General features: G+C 39.4%; 3 protein-coding genes across 3 annotated transcripts; 1 reads left to right on the top strand and 2 right to left on the bottom strand.

Moving 5' to 3' along the window:
- Nucleotides 1-206: 206 nt before the first annotated feature.
- scamp5a (secretory carrier membrane protein 5a) lies at nucleotides 207-11,227 on the bottom strand. Its single transcript, XM_037105777.1, has 7 exons — nucleotides 11,037-11,227; nucleotides 10,103-10,174; nucleotides 9,785-9,904; nucleotides 6,537-6,693; nucleotides 6,350-6,451; nucleotides 5,343-5,460; nucleotides 207-3,695 (listed from the first exon to the last, which is right to left on the bottom strand). Exons 2-7 carry the CDS (start codon nucleotides 10,107-10,109, stop codon nucleotides 3,501-3,503), a joined length of 699 nt encoding a protein of 232 aa, XP_036961672.1. The 5' UTR covers nucleotides 10,110-10,174; nucleotides 11,037-11,227; the 3' UTR covers nucleotides 207-3,500.
- Nucleotides 11,228-12,992: 1,765 nt separating this feature from the next.
- On the top strand, nucleotides 12,993-18,849 carry parp16 (poly (ADP-ribose) polymerase family, member 16). Its single transcript, XM_037107818.1, has 7 exons — nucleotides 12,993-13,080; nucleotides 13,808-14,004; nucleotides 14,693-14,830; nucleotides 14,913-15,119; nucleotides 15,325-15,496; nucleotides 15,852-15,996; nucleotides 16,430-18,849. Exons 2-7 carry the CDS (start codon nucleotides 13,816-13,818, stop codon nucleotides 16,563-16,565), a joined length of 987 nt encoding a protein of 328 aa, XP_036963713.1. The 5' UTR covers nucleotides 12,993-13,080; nucleotides 13,808-13,815; the 3' UTR covers nucleotides 16,566-18,849.
- Nucleotides 18,850-21,732: 2,883 nt separating this feature from the next.
- On the bottom strand, nucleotides 21,733-24,167 carry si:ch73-330k17.3 (IGFBP domain-containing protein). The gene is made up of 4 exons (XM_037107819.1): nucleotides 23,617-24,167; nucleotides 22,524-22,611; nucleotides 22,231-22,426; nucleotides 21,733-22,132 (listed from the first exon to the last, which is right to left on the bottom strand). The coding sequence occupies exons 1-4, from the start codon at nucleotides 23,945-23,947 to the stop codon at nucleotides 22,073-22,075; spliced, it is 675 nt and encodes a 224-aa protein (XP_036963714.1). The 5' UTR covers nucleotides 23,948-24,167; the 3' UTR covers nucleotides 21,733-22,072.
- Between the last annotated feature and the right edge of the window lie 1,272 nt (nucleotides 24,168-25,439).

The following is a 25,439-nucleotide window of genomic DNA, read 5'->3' as shown; positions in this document are numbered from 1 at the left end:
TACACCATACGCGACTACTCACGCAATTTCCCGACCATTTGCAACTGAGGAGTTACATCCAGTCCATCCCATCACTTTACGATTAACCGAAAATACAAAATATTGAAACAAATGATAATGATAATCCATCATCAGCAATGTAGCAGAACTTTTGGCTGGTGTGTGTTGAAGACATATAAGTAAAATCATTAAATAACAAAACAGAATGCAACAAGAACTGTTTAATATCTATCAGGGTAAGACCAAATAATACAAAAGTAATACACAAAAATGTATTCCTCATTTTACTTCAGTCATGGAGACACAGCCTCCTCAAACATCTCACTCGCCTAATAAGAGCATGTTTCTACTGAATGTGTTTGTCCATGGCAAATATTTACCTCACCTCAAGTAATTATATATTTATATCTAGTTATGATATAGTACATGATCATACATATCAAACAACATACAGTACATGTGGGAAGATGGGGGGGAGTTGATGGGAGATGGCTTTCAGAAGCTTTGATACAGCAGAGTGTGAACACTGCAGTTCCTGCTACACAATAACTATACAGCTGTAATTCCAATAATCACACTAACTGTGCTGTATGTACATATGGCGAAAAGACTGGACTGATCCAGAAACCCACCATAGACCAGGAAAACTTACAACATACAGAGAAAAGTAGCTTGTTTGTTCGTCTTTGTGCGTACTTTACACTTTACCAAGGAACCGATCAGCTAAACTTTGTGCATTAACTAACAGATGAGCATGTGTATGTTACAGTTTACAGGGTTAAACTTCATAACTACTGTAAATGCATCTGCTGGTGAAAATGTTACGCAGTTGTTAAGTTTTACTAGTGGTGTCCAGCTTGGAAACAGGCCCGTTATTTAAAAATGGTCGTTACTTTATTTGAAGCCTGCACAACAGGACCTGCCTTGATCTGAATAATTCCAGTGTTCAGTGTTTTTTTTGTTTTTTTTGTTAATATTGCTCCACTGTGATTCACTGTGAATGTAGTTTGCACTGATGTCAACAAGTGCAAATATTACATTTAATAAAGTATAATTAAAAAAAAAAGACTAAATCCTGTTACCCACAGCCATGGAAGGACACAACGAACATGTGCTTCAAACTCATCCACACGTCATCCAAAGTACACAAAATAGGGCAGTACAAAAAAAAAAAAAAAAAGAAAAGTAAAACAACAAATAGCCTATAGAATACCACAGCATCACAATCAGACAAGACGACTCACAGGTTTTGAAATAACGAGCATTCAGATACATATCTTCACATCTGTTTCAAATCTAATACTGTATTACTGAAATAACCACCTATTGAATCCTGAAGACGTGAGTGACACGAGGCAGAAATCTCTCCACTGAAATCAGCATGACACCGCAAAGGCCTCAGAAGAGGCTACGCACGAATGTCCTCGCTTTCATTTATTGGCTTGAATTATTTTATATTCTATTTTCTTTTATATAAATATCATGTCACACCTACTCATAGAATAACACCAACAGCCACAGAATGACACACTAAGGCCTGAAGCCCAGCGCTTCAGAAACAAGTAGTCATTTAAGCATGTACATGTAGTTAGGGGGTGAGTGGGAGAATTTGCCAAAAAAGGGGAAGACATCCATCACTTCATACAATGCTATGACCACCTACAACAATGATTATTAATATCAACTGTGTGCCCAAACTGCGAGTGTTTTGGCTTCCTCTCAATTTTAACCTGTACAACGTCGATTTGGAATGTTTTATCCAATGAATAGCAACCCTAAATACTGCATGTGCTTCACTTGAACATGTAATAATTTATTTCACTGAAATCAACCTGCTAATCACATGACCAGTGTGAAACGGAAGAAAACCGAACACCCCAAATGGAGACAGAGGAACAAATACGCTGACACTTAAAGGGCTTCACAGGTAGAGTTTAAACCAGCTATCACTCAATGTAAAAGATTAGAATAAAACGTAAAGGTTCACTTTTTCACGCATAGTGACTTCTGATCAGTACAAAAACAAACAAACAAAAACAACCCGGTCACCAAAACACAAACTGCTTAATGTTTTGACTGGGATGTCATATCTTCACGAACTGAGCTGTGAAATACCTGCCTGATACATATTCTGCGAGAAACTGCGGGAAACACTTAAGGGACAAAACATTTTCAGTAGTTACTGGGGAAGAAATTAGGAACTAACTGCTAATTAATGAGTTGCCTAATCCAGTGTAGAGTAGCTAATGATTAACTAACTTACTTAATTACAGTGAGTAAGGATTGAAAGGGGAAAGTAGACCTTATTGACTAATGGACAGGTACCCATGAAGGAAACTAAATAAAGAGAATGAAGAAGTAAAGACGGACTACTTAGTAAACAGTAATAACATTTGAGTAATTAGTAATGAACAAGTTCTTCGAGTTTCTGCCATGAACCTGGAGCCGATCCTGAAGAAAGTGGTCGACGTGATCCAAAATTGTTTGCTATTAACACATCATTATCCTCTATTAGACATATATAGAGTTGCTTTAATTAAGTAATCAGTAGCCAATCATTAGCTATTATATAAAATTGGATAATGCCACTGCTGACGTTACTAATGGTTAGCTAGCAGTTGGTTCCTCATTCCTATCCAAGCAACTACTCAGATCCTTGTGTCCCTTATTGTAAGGTGTTGCTGAAGCAGCAAATGTCTTCTGATTCGAATTATGTTGTAGCAGAATAATGTCAGAATTTTTAAATTCACATTCTTGTCAAGCTTTATAATCTTCAAGCTCTAAATCCTGATTCTGATTCTTTTGGCCGTGTTCATGTTTGTTTCTTCCAACAAAAAAGTACCAAAGTTTACATGAAGATTAAGAAAAAGAAAATGAACCTCTTGGCTAGCATTTCATGTATCTCATATTATCAAAACCATTCTTTTAATGGGAAATCATTAGAACTTGTCAGCTTGAGAAGCGAGCGACTACAGTGCATCAACTGAGGGGGAAATGTTTGAGCATTTGGTGACCTTCAAGGCTGATTAAAGTAAACACTCTACTAGTACCAGTATACTAAAAAAACACATTAATGTTCATTAAAAGATGTTTTAAAAGTGTGACACAGGCAGAGGCAGAGAAGTCACTCAGACGAACCAACCTGAATAAAATGATGAAGCTCAGGGTAGTGGTTTTAGCTATGTGATGTGTCTCCGTTGGAAAGCAACACACACATTGCCCAGCTGGGATTGAGCAGCATAAGAGATTTTAAAAAACAAAAAACAAAACAAACAACAGCTTTTTAATAACTTGCTGCTGATTTAAATGTGAACTGAGCTTAAAGATTAACTCCCATGTGTGTCAGAATTCAATAAAAAGACACTTTCACCACAAACATGACTTTCTGTTTGAATTCAGCTTGTACAGTGTTACAATGAAGGGCACCTAATTCTGAATTGTGTTCTTAATTGATCCCTTTTCATCTCTCCCACACGGCAGCCCGGCCCCCCTCCTCTGTCCTACATCGGGTCGTCGTAGTTGTAGGTGGGAGCTGCTGAGTACTGGTTCTGGTTCTGCTGCATGGCTCCCTGTGCGGCTCCCATGGCCGCCTGCTGAGCTGCTTGTTGGACGTGGGGGTTCTTCCAGGCCCCGGTGGCCCACTCCTCCTGGGCCTTACCCAGGCTGCCACCACTTCCACGGTAGAAGTTATGAACCTGTAATTCAAGGCGTTTTAGTATCATCAGTGTGTTTCAGGGAAAAAAAGGCTCTAAAGAGTTAAAGATTCAAAATATGTGTTTGTTGTTAGTGGTCTCCGTGTGGCATTCATTTTCATACCAATGATGAAGTCAGGGCCGTAATTTGATTGGTGCAGCATCTAAGTGGGCGGCCACTAAAAATAGTCCATTATATCACTTAAATTCAAACACCCCTATAGACAGCTAAGCAGCCGGGCGACATTCACACTTCAGCATTATCTAGTCCCATCTGAGATTTATAGTTGAAGCATAACGCTGATGTGTGAAAAATGTAAAAAAAAAAAAAAAAAGTCTTTTGTAGCTCCAGAAGAAACTGCAGCTAATCTGATAAATTCAATTTAAATTTAGGTTTTATTATACACGCTGGTCCACTTGCAGGTTATACAAGGGTCCCCTCTCCTCCTCAGCTCCACCACTTTCAAAAAACAAGTTGCAAACATACAAAAGTGCCTTCTACGGGGGCCCATTATGCAAGGAAACTTGATGAAGTGCCCTCCAGGATGCCCCCCTGTGCTAGAAATCTATACCGCCCTGCCCCTCAGACAGTATGACTTCACCAAGGTCTTCAGTGATAACACTGAACGGCCGTCTTTGGCTTATGCGAGTCTGCCATGCTTGTTTGGTGCATTGAGTCTGATATAAGTCGCACTTCGTCCGAAACTCATGATTACAGTAACGCTAATGTGCTATGAACGCAGCATTTGTTATGCTGTTACGCCATTTAAATCACTGGTTAACATTCAGGCCACAAGCTGATCGTTACTGTCAGTTTTGGCAGTTTGGTGATTTGCCATCACCACAGTGGGACATACAGAGACGTGCGTGTGGAGCTGCCAATGACTCAGTAGGTGTTGAAAAATCAAGAACGTAAAGTAAGTTAGCAACGATTCCCTTTTACTGGGTCATGACATACTCCAGTCAGTAGTGGCCATGGAGGTTGAAAGCATGTTTCATAGCAACAACCCTGGATGTTTTGTAAGAGGTGAATATGGAGCCACCTATCAGCCTTGCATCAAATCTTGCCCATGGCTACTTGCGGTACTGAAACCAAAAGATGCCATCACCTCTGTGTACATGTACACGACATGCGTTCATGTCTCAGAACTGATTCACCTGATGGAATTAACGCTACTGCACGTATTCAGTGGGCTGCAGCAGAAGCAACCTGTAAACTCCTGCAAACTAGAAACTTTTTCTGGCACAGGGGCCAAGCGAGCAGTTTTAATTGGACTGTATAGGAACCATCCAGTATCCAGCTCCTTCACATATCCATGGCAACGACGGAGCTAAAATTTCGGTCGACCTCTGCCAAGTGAATAACAGCCGCCCAGAGGCCTAAAGCTATGACGCTGCTTCGACAAATGCTCTTATCTTCCTCTGACAAGTGCATAACAGCAGTACAATATGATGGTGGCAGTACCATCACAGTTTATATTTCCTTACACAAAAAAGGAGAGAGCTCAAATTTCAGTTTGACTTCTAAGAGGCTTTTCACCAGATACAAACCCAACAAATGCAAATGCAACTCCTTCTGGTGAAGAAGCTAAAACATTTCATAGTTTGTTTTTTCTTTTTAATTGAAAGAAGCAGCATCAAGTTGGTCACCTTTGTGAGGGCGATGAAGGAGAGCACAGCCACGGCAGTAAACATGATGGTGGGAATCAACATGACCACCGCTGAGCCGATGTTGGTGCTGAAGAAGGTGATGGTAGCCAGCCAGCCACTGGTGGGAGAAACAGAAGAGTTAGTAACATATCCCTCCTACTGCACGACATTATTGGTTACTATCCAAGGCAGAGGTTTTCAAACTGTGTGGTGTGTGTGTGTGGTGTGTGTGTGTGTGTGTGTGTGGGGGGGATGGGGCGGGTCTATGTAATTCAGTTGGACTTCCTGAGAATAGCATTATCTCCTTCTAACTGTTGTCTCAAACAGTAACGGCTGGCAGCTGCTAAAGGTGCTAATTTGCCAAAATGTGAGCAAATATAGCCTCTTATATTCATGCTTAAGCTCTGTCTACATCCCGTGTATGGCTTGGTAATATATTATGTCGTTACCGTGAGATGAAACTACACCTCAGATTTTGTGTGCTCTTCACGGACGTGTTGTCTTTCCCTGGTTTTAAAGGCTGCATTACCGTAAAGTGATGTCATCTTCTGAGACAACCATCCCCATAATATCGCCACAATATCAATATCAAGGTATTTGGTTGAACATACCGTGATATTTGATTTAGTTGTTTCTCACCTTTGAATGAGCAGTAGTGTGTGTTAATTATCGAGGAAATCGTATGCAGTACACTGAGGTGTCGATGTTTGAGCGTCGCACTTTTCATTTTTTGGTACAGATGGGCGACAAATTAAGGGAAAAAAATCTAAATAAATATGTGGAGAAACAACAAGTGCAGGTCTTTGCATACAGGACACAGAGGGTCACTAAATGGTTTGAAAATCCGAAAGAGGAGATACATTTGAGAAGAATGATGATTATCCCTCCATTAGACTTCCAGAAGAGCACATAAGCTCTTGTGAAGGCTTGTTAAACAACTTCACGCTCATTTTCTCCCCCTGAATGTGTCTCCCATCTGTATTTGCGCTTCATATCTAAGTTCTTACCACACTCCCCAACCGGGAATGCCAACCGTCTGGATGATACTGATCACCACCTGAGCCATGAAGACGAAGAAGAAAGCCATGAAGTTGAACGAGCTGTCGGTCCTGCGTGGAGAGAGTAACGAACGTCAGAAATGAGGTGAATCGGCAGGTGTAAATGCGGAGTGTGTTCAGTGGAGAGCGGGTTTACTTGAAGGCCTTGTAGATGGGCCTGAACCAGCACACGTAGGAGCAGGGGGTGAAGAGGATGAGCCACAGGAAGGCCATGCCGAAGTTGGCCGCCCCGCCGCCTCCGCACATCCACGCCAGACAGCCAATCAGATTAACAGCCAGTGTGGCAGCGTTCACTGTGAACATCACAGAGACATGACAGGCAAAATGGTCTATGGCAGACATCCCACAGGCTGCATTACTCATAATTCAGCAGGACTGAATCACGATGACTCTCAGCAACTAGTCAGCACCACATCTACAGTGCAGTGAAAAAGTATTTGCCCCCCTTACAGATTCCTGCTGTTTTGCTTTTCCTGCTTTTTTGCTTTTTTGTCATACATTTCAGATCATCAGACAAATTTTAATATCAGACAAAGATAACCTGAGAAGATACAAAATGCAGTTTTTAAATGATGATTTCATTTATCAAAGGAAAAAACCTATCCAAACCAACCTGACCCAATGTGAAAAAGTAATTGCCCCTGGTAACTGGTTGTGCAACCCTTGGCGGCAACAACTGCAATCAAGCATTTGCAATAAGGAGCAATGAGTCTTTCACATCGCTGTGGAGGAATTTTGGCCCCCTCTTCTTTGCAGAATTGCTTTAATTTAGCCACATTGGAGGGTTTTCGAGCATGAGTAAGGTCATCCCACAGCATCTCAATAGGATTTTAGTCCGGACTTTGACTAGGCCACTCCAAAACCTTCATTTTGTGTTTTTTTTGAGCCATTCAGAGGTGGACTTGCTGGTGTGCTTCAGATCATCGTCCCGCTGCATAACCCAAGTGAGTTTGAGCTTAAGGTCACAAACTGATGGCCGGACCTTCTCCGTCAGGATTTTCTGGTAGCGTGCAGAATCTGTGGTTCCATCAACTGCGGCAGGTCATCCAGGTCCTGAAGCAGCACAGCAGCCCCAGACTATCACACCACCACCATGTTTGACTGTCAGCATGTTGTTCTTTTTCTAAAATGTTTTGTTAGTTTTACGCCAGATGCAGTGGGATGCACACCTTCCCAAAAAATTCCACTTTTGTCTCGTCAGTCCGCAGACTGTTTTCCCAAAAGTTTTGGGGATCATCAAGATCATGTTGTATGGTAAACATAAGACGGCCGTGTTCTTTTTGGTCAGCAGTGGTTTTCGCCTTTCAATTCTTCCACGGATGCCATTTCTGCCCAGTCCTCCTTCATACTGTTGAATCACTCATGCGAGGCCTGCAGTGCTTTCGATGTTGTTTAGGCTTCTTTTGTGACCTCCTGTATGACTTGTCATTACTCTTGGAGTAATTCTGGTAGGCCGGCCACTCCTGGGAAGGTTCACCACTGTTCCATGTTTTCTCCATTTGTGGATAATGGCTGTCACTGTGGTTCCCTGGAGTCCCAAAGCCTTAGATAATGGCTTTGTAACCGTTTTCAGACTGACAGATATTAATGTTGTTTCTCATCTGTTCTTGAATTTATTTGGATCGGGGCATGATGTGTTGCTTTTTGAGATATTTTAGCTTACTTCATGTTGTCAGAGATGGTCTGTTTAAATGATTTCTTGATTCATCATTTAACAAGGGGGGGCAATCACTTTTTCACATAGGGTCAGGTTGGTTTGGATAGCTTTTTTTCCCTTTATAAACAAAATCATCATTTCAAAACTGCATTTTGTATTTTCTCAGGTTATCTTTGTCTGATATTAGCATCTGTTTGATGATCTGAAACATTCAAGTGTGACAAAAAAAGCATAAACAGATGAAATCTGTAAGGGGGCAAACACTTTTTCACAGCACTGTACATTCAAGCTACGATCGTTTAATGCAAACTGGAGCTAGAAAACACGGCACACCGTTTTCTAATCTAGTGAATTTAGTGAACTAATCTATATTTACACCAGACTTACATTCTTCTTTTCAAATGGCAGAAGCCTATGTGTTCATGAAAAAGACACCATGACACTAATATGAATGTGAATTACAAATTTGAGACATTTTTAGTATCAACTGTTATCTGAGACTAATGATTGTTACTTCACTTTCCTATGAATAAATTAGTCATTCAAAAAAAAAAACTGTGAAGAGAAGCTCATCACAGTTTCCCAGAGCCAAAGATGTCTTCAGATAGCCCGTTTTGTCCGACAAAAACTCAAAAGATATTCAGTCTTCAATGACATGCAATAAAAAAATGCAGCAAATCCTCTCATTTAAAGGAACAGTTCACCCAAAAATGAAAACGTAGTCACTGTCTACTCAGCCCCATGCCAATGGAAAGTCACGTGAAGTTTCCTCATTCATTAAACATTTCTTGAGCTTCACAGCAGAACAGGGTTGCGGCATTCTCATAAAAATCTGGAGTCGATGGGGAATTTTTTTAAAACGTAAACAAACAACTGAAAAAAAAACATAAATGGGCTCCTTACAGCTCATCTGGCATAATCCAAGTCTCAAGAAGCTCTGATCCCAAACAATCCCAAATCGTTTTGAGAAGACTTCATTATTCAAGCCTTCGACACACGGTCGAGCTCATGCACTCACTTCAGATGGGGTGCGTGCTAACACTTTTTAGCTTAGCAGCTACAATGAAGACTCTGGCTTCAGAAATATTGTAAATAATGTCTTTTCAAATCAGTTTTGGATCTCTGCAGTACGGTTACACAGTAAAAGCTGCATGGAGACATTTTTCATTTTTGTTCTGTTGTTTCTGTTTCAGTCCCATCTACCTCAGGTGTTTGGGAGAATGCTGACAGCTGTTTTGCTGTGACGCTGCAGAAACGTTACATGGACTTCAACTTTCCATCGGCATGAGGCTGAGTAGATAATGACTGAATTGTCATTTTTGGGTGAACTTATCCTCTAAGAAGCTGGAACCAGTGAAACTGGACATTAATCGGTAATCAGATAAGTCCTTTTCAGCCGATAGACTTGATCAAAATCAATCACATTTTAGATTCTTTTACCCAAAACTCAGAGCAAAGATGAAACACAAAGCAAATGTGTCAAAAACCCACACGCAAGAAAATGGAAAAAATATTGAACTGGCTTGGTCCCTGACAGTAAAACCAGTCAATCGGGTCTCCCAGGTACACTGGAGCACCTGTGATGTTTGACTCTCATAATATTTTGGGTAAAAACAAAGTGACACGCCAGGAGGCAGGCTCACAGCTTATACCATGATGCAAGCCAGCAGGATACACACTGTGTGGAAAGATATTGTACATGTAAAGTTAACGTATAGTTCACTCACAGATCCACAGGTAATAGAGCCTCTTGCACATGGTGCGACGCTGGTCCGGGATCTCATTGAAGTCTTGGTAAAAACATGGCCTGAGTGGGATGAATCTTGGCAGGGGAGGGAAGTTGTTTTCTGGGATAACAAGAGATACACAGTTCAAAACGCAGCTGCCCGCACGTTGAAAACCCTCATACAGAAATCAAGTCAAGACAGCTGCATGTGGAATCACAATTCAGCCTTGAGTTTCCATTAAAACCAGCTTTGTGCTTGGAAAAAAAAAAAAATCACATGCACACACTGTGGGGATGAACAGAAAAAGGGAGATCTTACCTGCCATGATGACTGCTCAGTGTTCTCCTTCACAAACAGGTGCACAGACTTCAATCTCAGCTCAAAACCAAACTGAGGAGAAAGAACAGGATTTTTATGAAGTGCAACATCACTGCTCCTCCACAGGCCACAGTCCCTCCACAAGGCCTTCTTATAGATACATGCACACATGTCAGTGGAATAACAGACTTTGCATCCTTGTGTGTGATTGTGATTAGAGGTGTGGTCCTTCCCATTCCGTGCTGGTGCACCATTCATTAAATGAGACAGAGATAAACATGTTACACACATTACAGCTGTGTTAACGCGCGGTGGGGAAACGGTGTGGCCTTGTCGCGACTCCTGAAACGTATCCACGACCTTATGGGCGCAGAAATAGGCGTGATACGGGCCCACACCGGGCTATGATAAAGCTATTCGTGCGGCTTTTTAAAACCTGCTGGTTGCCTATAATCCACGTTATTTGGATTGTGCTTGCGGACCACACATCAGTACGTGCGATGGTGGATGTGTGAAGGGCATCTTTCCGCCACAGAATCGAGCAGTTCTGACGAGAAGAGAAAAAAAGACAGCCTGATCCTGGTTGATTGTACGTCTTATAATCCCTGAAACTGTCTCCTATGTGTGTTAGTGTCGGCGGATGGCAGGGATGCTGCGGTAGGACACGGAGCATCGTGATCAGGGGCGATGGAGAAGCGTCCTTCAGGCTTGTGCGACACGGCGCATCGCTGCTTCCCTCTTTCATCCGGACGCCGAGCAGGTCAAAGCCCAAACTCCTCGCAATGAACCAGCCCTGGATACAGATTTTGAGTTTTTCATATTTCATTTGTGTGTGTCACTGAAGCCAGTATCCGGTTTACATTAACGCATCTGTTTCCCTCGTTCCCTACATGGGGTGTAAATGAATGAAAACGCCGCGATCAAAACGCCTTACCTCCTGTTTAGTCCAATAAAATGTGGCTAGAATCCCTCCGGTCTCTTAAACAGCATCCTATGGATTCATTGGCATGAAAACAGAGAGGGATGAAACAGATCCGGCGCTGCTGAGACACAAAGATGTTACGTTATTCCTCAAATGATGGTTTTCGGGAGTAAGAGGCGGTCACGTGACGTCAGGGCTTCTCTTTACGCACATACCATGGCACATACCCCTCCACCGTCCCCCATCCACCACCCCCACCCCGTCAGTTTTACCCGCCTGAGCAGGACCTGTATGGAGGACCCAGACTGACACAATTAAATAAGCAGACAAATGCCAGCAATAAATTCATCAATATAAAATTAAATGCACTCCCTCATTTAGCATTGTAAGGCACAAACATATGACCAAATGTAATATATATATATATATATATATATATATATATATATATATATATATATATATATATATATATATATATATATATATATATATATAATAACAAAATTCATGATCAAATAAGTTTGTGGAAATAAATGGAGGAGAATACAGAATAAAATCTGTAAATAAATATATCTGAAATTTAATACATTTATGAATAAACAAATGTCCCATTTCGTCTGACCAGATCTCAAAGATAGTCCATTTTCAATGATATGCAATAAAAAAAATTCTCTCGTTAAAAGGAAAATATGAAAAGGTAGTAACTATCTACATTTCATAAATTAATTATTGGGTACACTGCTTTTTATAATTCATTTTTGGTGCATTCTTTGGCATATGAATATATTTATTAAGACAATGTTTTTTTTTCTTTTGTTTAAAAGTAAGTAAATAAGTTTGCACAATAACAAAAAAAACAGACTAACACATGAATGGACAAAAGTAGAATCACAAAAAAATAATAATAATGTTTTGCAGTTTCAGATAATTAAGCAACCTTCGTTCATTATTAAAAAAAAAATTAAAACTGAAACCTTCATTACAGTGCGAAACATGCTTATTTTCCATACAGTCCCACTTCTCATTCGAACAACCTGTTTCCTATTTTCTATTCTGTTGTGCTACTTTGTAAAGGTTTGTAGTGATCTTCCACAAGAAACTGACTTCACAATTTTGATTGATTCTAATTATTTCTCTTTTTTTATTTATTTTTTTTAATTTGTCAGTTTCAGTCCTCTATACAACCAGGGCCGGGACAAAGAACTGGATTTGTTGCTGGCCTGAAATGACCAATGAAAGACCAGAAATAGGTCAACATGCTCCGCCCCTCGCTGATGCTGTCCACAGTGCTGAAAATCAGAGGAGTCATTACACAATCTAATCTGATTGGTTGCCAGTTAACACACTATTAAATACACTATTATGCAAATATCACAGCAACAAAATGAAAAAGTTGTATTGAAGACATGAATATAGAGGTGGATACAATCTATTTGACATGTTTCAGAAGTCCATTTCCTTATTTTACAGAAATATTTCAGCCCAAATAAAACATTTTGGGCAGGGCAAGTTTATTTAAACAGAATGGACATTATGGCACAGAAGTGAGTAACAGATTCTCAACAACATGGCAACCCAAAAACTGCTCCTGCATAATTCCAAAGCATAATGCCAATTTCTATATTGCCTGGATGTAGCAGAAATAACGAGTAGTGACTACGTGTACTCTGTACTCTCTGGGCTGCAGAGAGAGCGTTGTTATTGCTGCTGTGGCTCTGGACATCAGTGCAGTGAGATGAATGCTGCGTTCACAGTTACTCGTAAATGTATGGTTCTAGCTTCCGGCGCAAAGTAAAATGAAGATTAAATATGCACACGAAACACGTATTAACGTTTTTGCCAACAGTAGTTGTATGCTCTCCGTTTGTATTGAATAGCATACTCCCTATTCCCCCTTTTTTTCACATTTCTTATCCTCCATGTTAATGTTTACATATTTCTTCCATGCGCTTAAATGTGAAACATTCCGTTTGTTTCATGGTACCTGAACGCACCAGTCGTTAAAGCTAGCGTTAGCTCTTCCTGCTGTGCTATGAGTTGAGGAAGACTGAAGGTAACGACAAATAATGACATGAAACTGGTGTGTTTCAGGTGAAATAGGCCTGTGTGCCACAGGCATGTATTCATTACACATTCGGGATCCCGCAGTAGCCCGACAAAGCTGTATTTGTTACTCGGCGATAGATATTACCAGCCCTTCACTTGTAGCGCAGCTAATGTTAGCTAACGTAGCTTCCTCCCATCCTCCTCCTGTGCTAGCAGCAACAATACTGGTTAAAACAGGAATTAAACAGTAACGTCAGCTGTTTCCAGCATAGTCGTGAGCAAAGACAAAAGCTGTACATTGGACGTTTGTGTCTGTTTCTGTTTCGGTGTTGACCTTAAAAGTTAAAGCTACTAAGTAACGTCGTGCCTAACTTGTGTTTACCTGATTAGCTAACCGAGTTACCTGACCTGTTTAGTCTCTTAACAAGGGGTCACAACAGTGCAGATTGAGTTAGATGGTGTTTTGCATTCCTGTCATCTCCCCCCTTAAAAGTTAGAGAAGATGATTCAAAAAGTTTTTGACTGAGAATGACTTTTTTTTTTTGTTACATATCAATCAGAATATTAATTGTTTATGATAATCAGTTTCTGATAGGTTGGGCACAGTCTGGCTCTACAAACAGTTTTTAATGTATTTATTTTACCCCTTAATATATGTTGTCATGAGATGTTCACTGTGCTGTTGTCACCTAACCTAATATTTGGCTGTGCTATCTTATCTCCTGTGTCAACAGAGCTGGGAATGCAGCCACCGCTCCCACCTGAGGCGGTCAGAGAGCTGGTGTGCTCCTGCCTGCACAGAGACCCAGTAGCAGCAGACCTCCGCTGCAGCCTGTTTGTTGCTGCCGCACAGAGCTACAAGAGAGACTCTTTGCTCAGACCTTTTCCTCCTCGATATATAAGTGATGACAACAAGGACTTTGATGAGCTGGTAAGCTGTAGTGACAGTGAGAAGCTTCTGAACACAGACTTTTGCAGCATTTATGCTTACATGTCAAGCACTGACATAACTCACACACTCGGTGGCAGTAATGTACTGCAGGATGCTGCTGAGTGTCAATAATAAAGGTGAAGAACAAGACTGCAGCCCACCAGTTTAGATTCAGAACATTAAAATTGCTTTGTGAATGGTTTCAGAGGTATAGACAATACTTTTGGTGAGAAACACTGAACACACACAAACTTTATAGACACTTATGTACAGCTTATGAGTCACATAAAGATCTTTTCAGTTTAGCAGGTACCTAAAACAAAGATTTATATCTTTGACATGCTACATGCACAGTGTTTAGTAATTTTTAGGGTATTTGCAATGAGTGTGTCTCTAACATCTGATCAGCACTGATGAAAAATAACAGAATTCAGAACAATTTGATTGGCAATGTCCATATATTGAATTGTACAGACTCTGGTCGTGATGTGGAATCACACAACATTGCAATATGCAGTGATGACATAAATGCATTTCATATTCAGTTTCAGAGAGAAACGTGATATAAGGAAAATATAGTGTAACTTAGAGGGAAAGGGAAGACCAGACATACTGTTGACAGGTGTGAGTACTTGTAACACTACTTTTGTGAAAGTGTGATTAAAAGAAAAAAGTGTTTTGTCTTTAGTTGGCAGATGTGAAGTCGCTGCCTAGCGTGAGAGAGTTGGTGAGACTACGACCCAGAGAAGGAGATCATCACCTGGCTCTCACACACTGGATTCTCTCTTCAAAGAGCTTTGCTGTGAAGACACTACAGAAAGAAGAGGTACATCACAACAAGAATGAATGATTAACCGTGTCTTTGACTACATTTTTTGTTAATGGTATGTTTCTTCGATCGTAACCAGTATGCCAAACTTTGTAACCTGACGGAGAATGAAGGGATTTCTACGCCCGTGCCAGACTTCCTGTTTGAGCTGGAATATTGTGATCAGTTGAACGCCAGATTTGAGAAGACGAGGGCAGACAGAGACGTCTTCTATGCATTCCACGGGAGCCGCCTGGAGAACTTTCACTCTATCATTCACAATGGCCTGCACTGTCACCTCAACAAGGTTAATCCTGGCATTACTGCTTCATCTAGTCTGTGGCAATAGCGGACTGCTGCCTATAAGCCTCAATATATAAAATAATAGAAAAGACTTTGTGAAGCTGTTGTAATGCAGAGAATACTAAAGGATGAAGTAGAGATCAGAGGGGTTTTTTTTGTTACTGCCTGACACAAAAACTCAGTCGTCCTTTTCTGAATGTTGTGTGCAGAACTCAGTGTTTGGAGAGGGGACCTACCTCACCAGTGACCTCAGCATGGCTGTCCTCTACAGTCCGCACAGCAGCGGCTGGCGAGAAAGCCTCCTGGGTCCACTGCTCAGCTGTGTTGCCTTGTGCGAAGTCATCGATCACCCAGATGTTAAGTGCCAGGTGAAAAAAAAAGGTGTGTTGACTCACTGCATGCACAGAATAGAACAGATTCAATCATGCAACACCTGTGTTTGAATTGCTTCATATGAAATATATGAATGGGAACAACCCTATTTTTCGTTAGTAACAGCTGTTATTCATATCAGTGAGTACACAAGCCTAAGCACTGATCCAATACCATGTAATTTATCACAAACTGTACACATCCCAGCAGCAGACCATCTATTCAGGTCTCATAGTTTGCAGCTGTTTTAAAAATCAGCATCAGCCAACAAACAAAGTTGTGTTATCATAATCAGTGAGGGGAAGGAGAAAATGGTATCAGTACATCTCCAAAATTATAACCAGCCACTCATCTCTCATTTCAGATTCTGAAATCATTGACCAACAGCGCTCAAGAGCAAAGAACAGTGAAGGAGGGGATGTACCGCAGAAGTACTTTGTAGTTACCAACAATCAGCTTTTGCGCGTCAAGTACCTGCTTGTTTACTCTCAGAGGAGGCACCTGTCCAGGTAAGAATCTCCTGTTGTTGTTATTGTTGACGCTGTTATAGATACTTAAATTTACTAGAAATACAGACTACTGTGACCTGGTTGTTATCTTCGCGGTGTGTTCAAGTGCAGCTTTTTGGCTGAGACATTGGTCATACGAGGCAACGCAGTAGTCGGCCTTCATCGCCACTGATGCTTTGATGTCGGCTTGATGTGTCAGGGCCCTAAAAGAGGAACAGTTTCTAGGATCCTAACAGAAACACATGAATGTTTTAAAACAACTGTAATAACAATTCCTATCATGTGTTACCTGAAACTGTAAAAACAAACTTAGTGCAATACAGGCCTCTTGTTTTCTGAAAACATAGTAATCAAAGACAAAAATTTCTCTTGCTGGTAAAACAAAAAAATCATTTTTTAATTTTTAAAAAATTTTTTTTATGGTTTTCTTCAGACATTCCCGCAGCACCTCGTGGCTCCTCAGACACCATTTTGCCATCATGATGAGTCTCTACCTTCTGCTGCTCATATTTATCGGTGCCTTTAACTCCACCGCCTTCGTATCCTTTTGGAATCGACTGTTCAGGTGACAAGACAGCAGGACAGACGGCCTGGATGTTTATTATCACAGTGCCTTCCTGATCAGAGACTGACTGGAGGCCACTTTTATGCACCTTTAAATACTGTTTTCTCTCTACAATCATTCTGTTCTTTATCTGTACCAGTAACTATAACTACTGTTATCACAAGATAATATCTTCTCAAATGCAGCTTTTGGGATCTTGTTATGTACTGGTTTTGTTTAAATGAGTGCTAAGACCATTCTGCATTTAAAAAATGTTATGCAATGTTTCATCTATAATTTGTATGTTATATTAAACATTGTTTTGTAGATCAGTGTTGAGATGCAGTTTTTGGTTATGTCGAGGTTAGGGTTGCAACAGTATGAAATTTTAATTTTATGATAATCATCTCAGAAAATATTTCAGTAATACACTATTATTATTTATCACTTGTCCCCTACAAGAATGAAAACAAAAGTTATGTTTGGTATTTTGGATGAAGAAAATGCTTACTTGAATTTCACACAATATTATGTTTGATTATCTATATTACAAAATATAATGTAATGCAGATAACCAAATGTACATGTTATGTTAACCAATCAATTTTCATACCACACTATACTGTTGCAACCCTTGTCTAGGTACTGAGGACTTTCTTGCACATTTAACTCATCATATTCACTGATGACAATGTTCTAATTGAAACGCTTACGCTTTAATGTATGACTATCACTCAGTTTTTAGAAAATAAATGGGAGGGGGCTTTCTATAACACATGCTTTTCTGTCAGCTAACTTTAACATATTGACTGTAACAATTATATTCATGAGGGAAAAATATGTGGGGTGGCCATATTTGTTTTGCTGAGATATTGTAATTATTCATGATGATTATATAATGGTTTATAGAGATTGACAACCTTGTTCATAATAATTTTGGATATATTTTTCTATGAAGTCACATGTGAAATTTGTGAATGTAATGTTTTCACATGTGGAAACATGAAATAACATTTGCTTCAGTTCTCCATTTTCACATGTGAACTAAAATTTTAACATGTGAAAAGAAACTAATGTCAAGTGAACAGGACATTTTCACAAATTTCACAGATTGACTTTATTCACACATGAATGACTTTTTATTTTTAATATGTGAATACATTTATTCCTGTGTGGTTGACATTTACACATGTGGATCAGAATTTTTCTAAATGTGGAAACAAAACACATAATGACACGTAATTTTTCTTCTCCTCATGTGAATTCCACATTTGAACAAGAGATCACATGTGAACTAAAATCTTACCATGTGAAAATGTAATAACGTCATGTGTTAACTGGACATTTTCACAAGTGATTGACTTTTTTGAGAATGGAACGAATGATTTGCAGACATTCATATATAGCTTTTTCACATTTGGACTAAAATGTGGAAACAAGACATGGCACATAAAATGTGGTCATTTAATTTGCCTCTTAACATTTGAATTCTTCATTTTCACTTGATCTGCTATTTCCACTTGTGAAAGGAAACTTGACATGTGAACTATTATTATACATGTCTTTTTCACATGAAATTAAGTGTAATTTGCTTCTTTTCATGTGACTTCCACGTTTTAACATATGGTTTGCAGTTTTCACCTGTGAATTTAAACATGAAAATAATGTCACATGTGATCTGCTGTTTTCACATGTGAAATGAAAATGTTGTATGTGAACTGGACATTTTCACAAGTAATTGGCTATTTCCACCTAAGAAATTTACATTTCACACGTGACGTATAAATGTTCATTCACGATTGTTTTGTTTTTTTCACATGTGGATTAGATTATTTCCAGGTGTGGAACCAAAACATGGAACATTAAATCAAGTAATTTGCTTTGTCACATGGAAATTCCACATTTTCACAAGCGGTCTGCTATTTTCACTTAAACACATGACAGGTAAATAATGGACCACAACTGGACAAGTTCACATGACATCAGCTTTTTTCAGACTACATGACGTTTTTGTAACATGTGATTGAATACATTAGTACACGTTTGTATTTTACACATGTGGATTAGAATTTCGATGTGAAATGACACATAATATGCTTTTTTTTCCACATGTGAAAAATAAATAAGACAACATTTCAATATGTAAGTAACATACATTCATTTATTTGTGATTGGCTTTTTTTTCACATGTGGATCAGAGCTTCCACATGTTGAAATAAAGGACGTCAGCTGTTTTATCCTCTTAAAGACAACAGGTTTATAACATTTGTTACAATTTTTGACAAATAAAGATATACCTTTGATTTAAATTGTTGTGAGAGGTTGCGTGATGTGAGTTGGTTCTAAAGTTGATTCAAAAATCTCAAAAGTGTAATGGTTGAATTTAAATGATTGTCAGGCTGGTTTAAAATCCCTGTAACGCAAAATAATCATGTTGAAATCACTACAGCTGCTCCCATACATCAGCATCTACTTTAAGGTCACTCCTTCATCGTAATCTCTTGTTCTTTTCTATTGTTCCCGGGTTTTGTCTTGTATTCAAACTTTAACATGGGCTTCTTCTGACAGGGGCACATTTATTACAGCTGGCACGCAGACAGTCCTTTGTTATCCTCTGTTTTTATCAGTTAAAAAAAAAAGTGAGACGGCTATATGGGATTGATAACAGAGGCGGCCCGCTTTGGTGACAGATCCTGTCGTTCTAATAGACAACTGATATGCTGATGTGTGTCTACAATTAGAGGCACGAGAAATGATCAAAAGCAGGAGAATCTGTATAGTTAAACTGCGGTTTTTATACAACCTTGTAAGATGACAAATTATTAACTAAAATGGAGAGCTTCATTTAGAAATTGATACAAATTTCATATATATATATGAAAATGATACATATATAAATGTATGTATATTTTTATATATTCAGGTAGGTCTGTTTTGGCCAGATTTTATTTGCTTGTACAATACCGACAGCACAGGCTGCATTTCTTATTCATTTGCTCACGTTTCCCTCTCCTGGCACTTGTTTTGGACAGGGAGCTGCACAGTGCTCTTTTGTCTTATTAGACGCCAGATATTATTTAGATATCGCACTACTTTAGTGATGCAGCCAACTCACAAGTTAGGAGAAGATCAAAGAAAATGCAGGCCTTTGTTTTGGTATAAAATCAGATTCCTTCTTGCGAAATCCTCCAGATAAACTGACTCAGGAACGTCTCGCATTCGAAGGACACAGAACAAACTATCCATTGTTGGTCCACACTTTATTCCCTTTCTGTACAAGCTTCATTATTGCTGCCTCATAAACCATCTGTTATTCAATAACCATCAACTGTCAGGGGGGCAGTGATGGCAGAGGGGACTCAACACGCTTCACTTGATCCTGTGATCCAAAAAACGTCCCAAAAGGGAACAATTCAAACATTTGAGACACTGAGCTTGACTGATAGGACTCTGTCATATGATACACTGTTGTACCTGTATTATTCCTCTTAAATCATCTCAATTCATTTGTCCAGATTGGTTCAATCATTCTCTATAAACACAGTTCTTTGCTGAAGACTACATTTAAGAACAAGACCAAGAGTTTACAGACGTGAGTGCTGTCAGCTCTGTCAGCCTGTGGCTAAACACAAAAGTGCTTTGAGCTTAATGCCACCATGCTAACATTCTCACAATGACAATGTCAACATGCTGATGTTTAGTACATATAATGTTTGACTTATCCACTGTCTTAGTAATGTGTGTCAGCATTAGAGATGCGGACTCAAGACAACTCGAGTCACTATGTTGATAGCTTAAGTTAAAGAATTGTGACTTGGCTTGAGATATAAAATCTGAAATTACATATCTGTGTTCATTTTTCAGTTTGTTTGTTTTTGTCTGACTGTCGGGATTTGATTGTATAAAAGTGATCGGGAGGCTGTATTTATTTTGACTGAAATTAAGAGATACATTTTTTTCATTTATGGTTTTTACCATAAAACAAATTCAATTCATTATCTTACTCTTTGAACAGGCCAGATAAACTGGACAATAATATCGTTATAAGACTGAGTACTGATTCCTCGTCTCTGGATATTTATGGTAAGACCACAGGAGCTGAAGCTAACTAACTAAGGACTTGACTTGCCCAAGACAAAATGACTTGAATCACACATCTGATTGGCTGGCAGCACTTGCTAATTGAAACTCAACATAAACTACAACTGAGACTGATAGGTTGTCTGTTTTGCAGGTGTTTGGTCATTAAAAATAAGGCAAATTACGATTTGAACCTGATGATGGTGCTGATGCAAAGTCAGGGGATTTATCCTCAGGGGGACATGAATGTGTGGACCAACTGTCCCCACCACTTCTTGAAATGGATTTTCTTTCCCCCAGTCCCTTAATAAGAACACAATTCATGAACAGTTTACAGGAACAGTTTGCACTGAAGAATGTCAGCTAACAAGTGAGACACTTGGCTTTCCATTAGCAAACTGGCTGCTGTTGATTCTGGTGCCAAATTAAGACAAAGATTTGAACCCAGGACCAGATAGGTACAGTATGATATAAACTGGGCCTGAGCAACGCCCTGCGATGTGCAGGAAGTGTTTTTGTTTATTAGATAGAAGATGATCACCATACAGAGTAAAATCAGAATATAATACATTGGGTGGACTATTTAGCAACCAAGCTGGGATAGCCTAAGGTTTTCAAACGAGGATCGATTTGTCTAATTTGTGGATTTCATGGTATATGATCAATTATTGACTTCAATCATGGCACTGCTTGCTTCTAACTCTAACCCATGTTCTAAAATGTCAAATATTACAATATTTACTTTTTCTTTTTCATCTGAGCTCAGATGTCCTGACGACTTTCTAACATAAAGTGACACCCTTGTGCTTCATTAATTACCATCATCTAATAACTACCTCTAATTTCTAGGAATTTTGCGATCAACTGCGATCAACCCAGTACATAGAGAGAAATCAGGCATTTCACATGCAGCACAGGTGTTGTGTATCATTTAAGTTGCAAACCTTTATGTCCCCGAGGGGAATTTATTCTTGTAGTCAGGTAGAAAAAATAGAATAAACTATGTAAAACCTGACACAGACGCTTACTGATTAGAGAGATTGGAGATTAGATTTTTATTGCCATTTGCACAGGTACAGGACAGTACAGTTACATTGGAATCCTTCTGCGTATCTCTTAAAGTCAACTTGTAAAAAGAGAGGCAACGGAATGTACAACAAGTAACGGCGTAATAAAAAAAACCTGGAAGAGGTCGGCCAACACAATCATCAATGGTTAAAACATCAACGTTGTCCCAACCTAATCACTAAAAGAAGAGAGTACATACTTGGAATTTTATTTTCTTATTTTCTTTAAAAAAAAAAAAAAAACATAAAATATCACAGGTTTTAACTCAACTTTATATTTCATACAAAATGATATTTCATTTATACACACATATTTATAAATAGCTGCCTTTTTCTAAATTTTGCTACACAGGCTACACAGGGTTTCCAGTCTTTTCATCTGGAATTAGTTTGATGCTGTCAGACAGGCCGGGACCAAACACCGAAAATGCCCCTCAGACTGACCCTGCAGAGAGAAGAATAAAGACACAGCACAGTTTATCGACGGATCAGGTGTTTCAAGGCATTTACAGAGCAGTTTCTGGTGCTTTTCTCTTCACCTACCTGCAGGTTGTTGTGGCATACGTGACTGTGAGTGGCTGTCAGGTGGTTGTGAACACACTTCCCAAAGCGGTGCAGACAGGAAGCATCAGAGTGGTTGCAGGTCTGAGGGCAGGACGGAGGTTTCAGCAGGAGACAGCTTGAACAGGAGGTGTGTTGGCAGGAGCCCTGGCACGTTGTCTTCTCCAGAGACACAAACCTACAGAGCAGGAAATCAGATCCCAGTTAGTAAATGTAGCACAAGGAGATATAATGGGAAAGACATCTTTATTTATTTTATTTGTATTATTATTCACCTGGCAGAGCAGATTTCAGAGGGGTTGGCCTGACAGTATTCCCTGGTGCACTCTGGACGGCAGCTCTCTGGATCCAAGGTTTTAATCACTGCGCGAACACACATTTCAAGCAAACGCAAGCGTGACTTTTTCACTCACGGGATGTGTCAGATGTATTATTGACATCTTTTCCAGAGCAGCAACACAACACAGAAATGTCTAATCTCGTACTACGTCTGATACCGTATCAGCGCCAGCGACAACTCCTTTTACCATGAAGAGATAAGAGGTGTCATTACGGCTTAACTGTTAGCAGAAACCTTTGAATCAAAGGAAGCCTTGACCACGCTATCAGTCTTCACAGCTCGCAATCAAGATTTACCACATTGGCAACATTCCCACTAAAGTGGTCAAAGTTTTGGTAAAGTTTGAGTTTTTCCTTTTTATGCTAATGTGCACTTCTTCTTCTTCTTTCACAGGGAAATATCATATGTTTTACTTCACATTTAGTTCAAAGCTATTAGTTACTATGTGGATCCATATATTATAAAGATCAGTTTTTAAACTATAACTCACTGTCCAACAGTATAAATAGTCAAAACTAGCTCCCATCAGTTATCTTACACAGTAAAATGCAGCTTATATTCTAATTAAACTGTAATAATTATACAATATTTTAATAGAAATGAGTAAATCACTGACAGGAGCAAGTTTTTAAAACTTCCTGTTGCATTTTTCTGACAAGGCTTCTAAACTTTTATTTTTCTTGGTTGCTATTCACATATTTATTTATTTAGGTCTCTAAATGATAGACTTTTTGAAGTAAAGATTTGTTTTAATGAAAGATTAACTCTAATATGCAAGATATGCAAACATTTTTAAATTGTGGATACAAAACTGTTCTTTAAAAAGGAGAGCTATGAACATAATCATGATGCATCAACTTAAATATAGATTACAAGTTTGTTTGTTGTTTTGTTTTGTTTTGTTTTGTTTTTAAACATATAATACTGACAATTTGTGATGCAGAAAACGTTCTTGTCCGGCTCCTCAGCAGTAATCGAGGACACTCTACCTCCTTGATACTAAGTGAGGTTATAAACTACAGTCTCACCCGCTTCACAGATCCCTGCGCGCTCTGCGTCTGCTCTGTCAGCCGCTGAGTCCTGGTAGACGCACACCAGCCCCTCGTCACACTTGCCCAGATAGTCCCAGGTCCCTCCGCAGCTCTCCCCCTCCACCCTGGCGCAGACGGGGCAGCAGCCGCAGACGCCTGTCGTCACGCCGCCTTTACACTGGAGCTTCAGCGCCCGGCGGGAGGAGCAGTGGATCTGCTCGCAGGGCGGGCAGTGGAGGGCTTGGAGCTGCTGGGCTGCTCCAGAGGTCGACTCCTCTGACCCCAACGCCCCCAGCAAGGCACTCAGGAAGAAGAGAGCCCACATCATTCCATCGAGTCTATGCTGAAAAACACCTGCCACCACCTTTTTATACACACGTCGGCCCCTTTGGATAACACACCAGCAAGGCTTCACAGTTTACGAGCCGCAACCTCCACCCCCCACCAGCAGCCAATAGAGGAGGGCAGGTGGGATTCACTCCGTCTAAATACACAGTTAATTATCCATCACGTCTTATCTCCACACTATCAACGGTGTGATTTTGTTTTGAAATGATTCCTCCTTCTGAACACCGTCAGATAAGTCTGATGAAGACTGGCCCCCTTTGTATTTGGAGTCACATGACCTCTGGAAGGGGTAATTCAGTGCACACCTACAATCAGGTAATGACCTATTTCTCGAAAGAACAAAAGGATTAAGACATCCTGCAGCAGGTTATATGATCAGGACATCTCGTAACTTACGTATCTCTGAATAAAAAACTCTGGCAGGTGGTGTGCATAACAATAAAAGATGGCCACTGTTACTGGATGTCTATCAGGTTACACAGAAGGTTTCAATATAAATGCCTCGTTTTTCCTTTTATCTGGCTCCATTTTTAAGGAGCGGCAAACGGCTAGAGTACAATAAGCTGACCCAATATACGGTGGCCCTGAGGGTCAATACAACAACATTTGAGAAAACACAACATTTAACTAAAAAAGAAAAAAAAAAATCTATTTAAAAAAACAACATTTGCTTGTGTTATGTGTGTGTTTTATGCTGTTGTGTTTTTGCCCTCACAGCTACCAAATCTAATTAATTTTAGGGTGATTAAATAATTCAAAGATAGACATATTTCAACACTTAGAAAATATTGTTTTATGAACTTTTTTCACATTATAAGAACAGTCAGCAAAAAACAAATATAGAAATAATCAGTATATTTGCCTAATTTATAATCAGTACACAATATTTTTTGAGAATTTTGTGTCATACAAAAAATAATATAAAATACAAAATGACCTATTGTGCACCTTGACAACGACGCAAAGGATTTGCATCACAGATTTTGAAATCAAGTCAAGTGTCCTGCTTAATTAAAAACCTGGGAAACATACTGGAGGTAAACACGTCAGAATAATATAAATGTATCTGTTCAATACAATCTAATACACTCTGAGTTTGCCATGGAGTTCAAAAAAAGCATTTCCAGTTTGCTTAATACATTTGAAATGGGCAATTTGGCCTTTGTTGGCACGACGAATAACTCGGTGATCATTATTGTCCTACTCACAACCTCAATAAATATCTGCAAAATATGCATTTGTTTTTGAAAGTGACATCATTAAAGAATTTCCTGTTTTTTTTAATACAAATCCAAAAGGATTGAGTGGACTTTATCTCTTTGATCTTTCTGTTCAAAATAGCATTAGCTTTTGATTATTAGCTTCTTTTTTTTTCTTTAGCACATTTGACATTGTGTTTCTACTCACCTGTTTAAGGGTGACAAAGGAAAGTTTGAACATCGAGACTTTGATGGTAGCTGAGCAAATTAAAT

The sequence above is a fragment of the Acanthopagrus latus genome, chromosome 8 (genome assembly GCF_904848185.1).
Source record: "Acanthopagrus latus isolate v.2019 chromosome 8, fAcaLat1.1, whole genome shotgun sequence".
Classification (NCBI taxonomy): Eukaryota; Metazoa; Chordata; class Actinopteri; order Spariformes; family Sparidae; genus Acanthopagrus; species Acanthopagrus latus.
The sequence above is the reverse complement of the archived record's forward strand: the minus strand, read 5'-3'. Positions and strand labels throughout refer to the sequence as shown.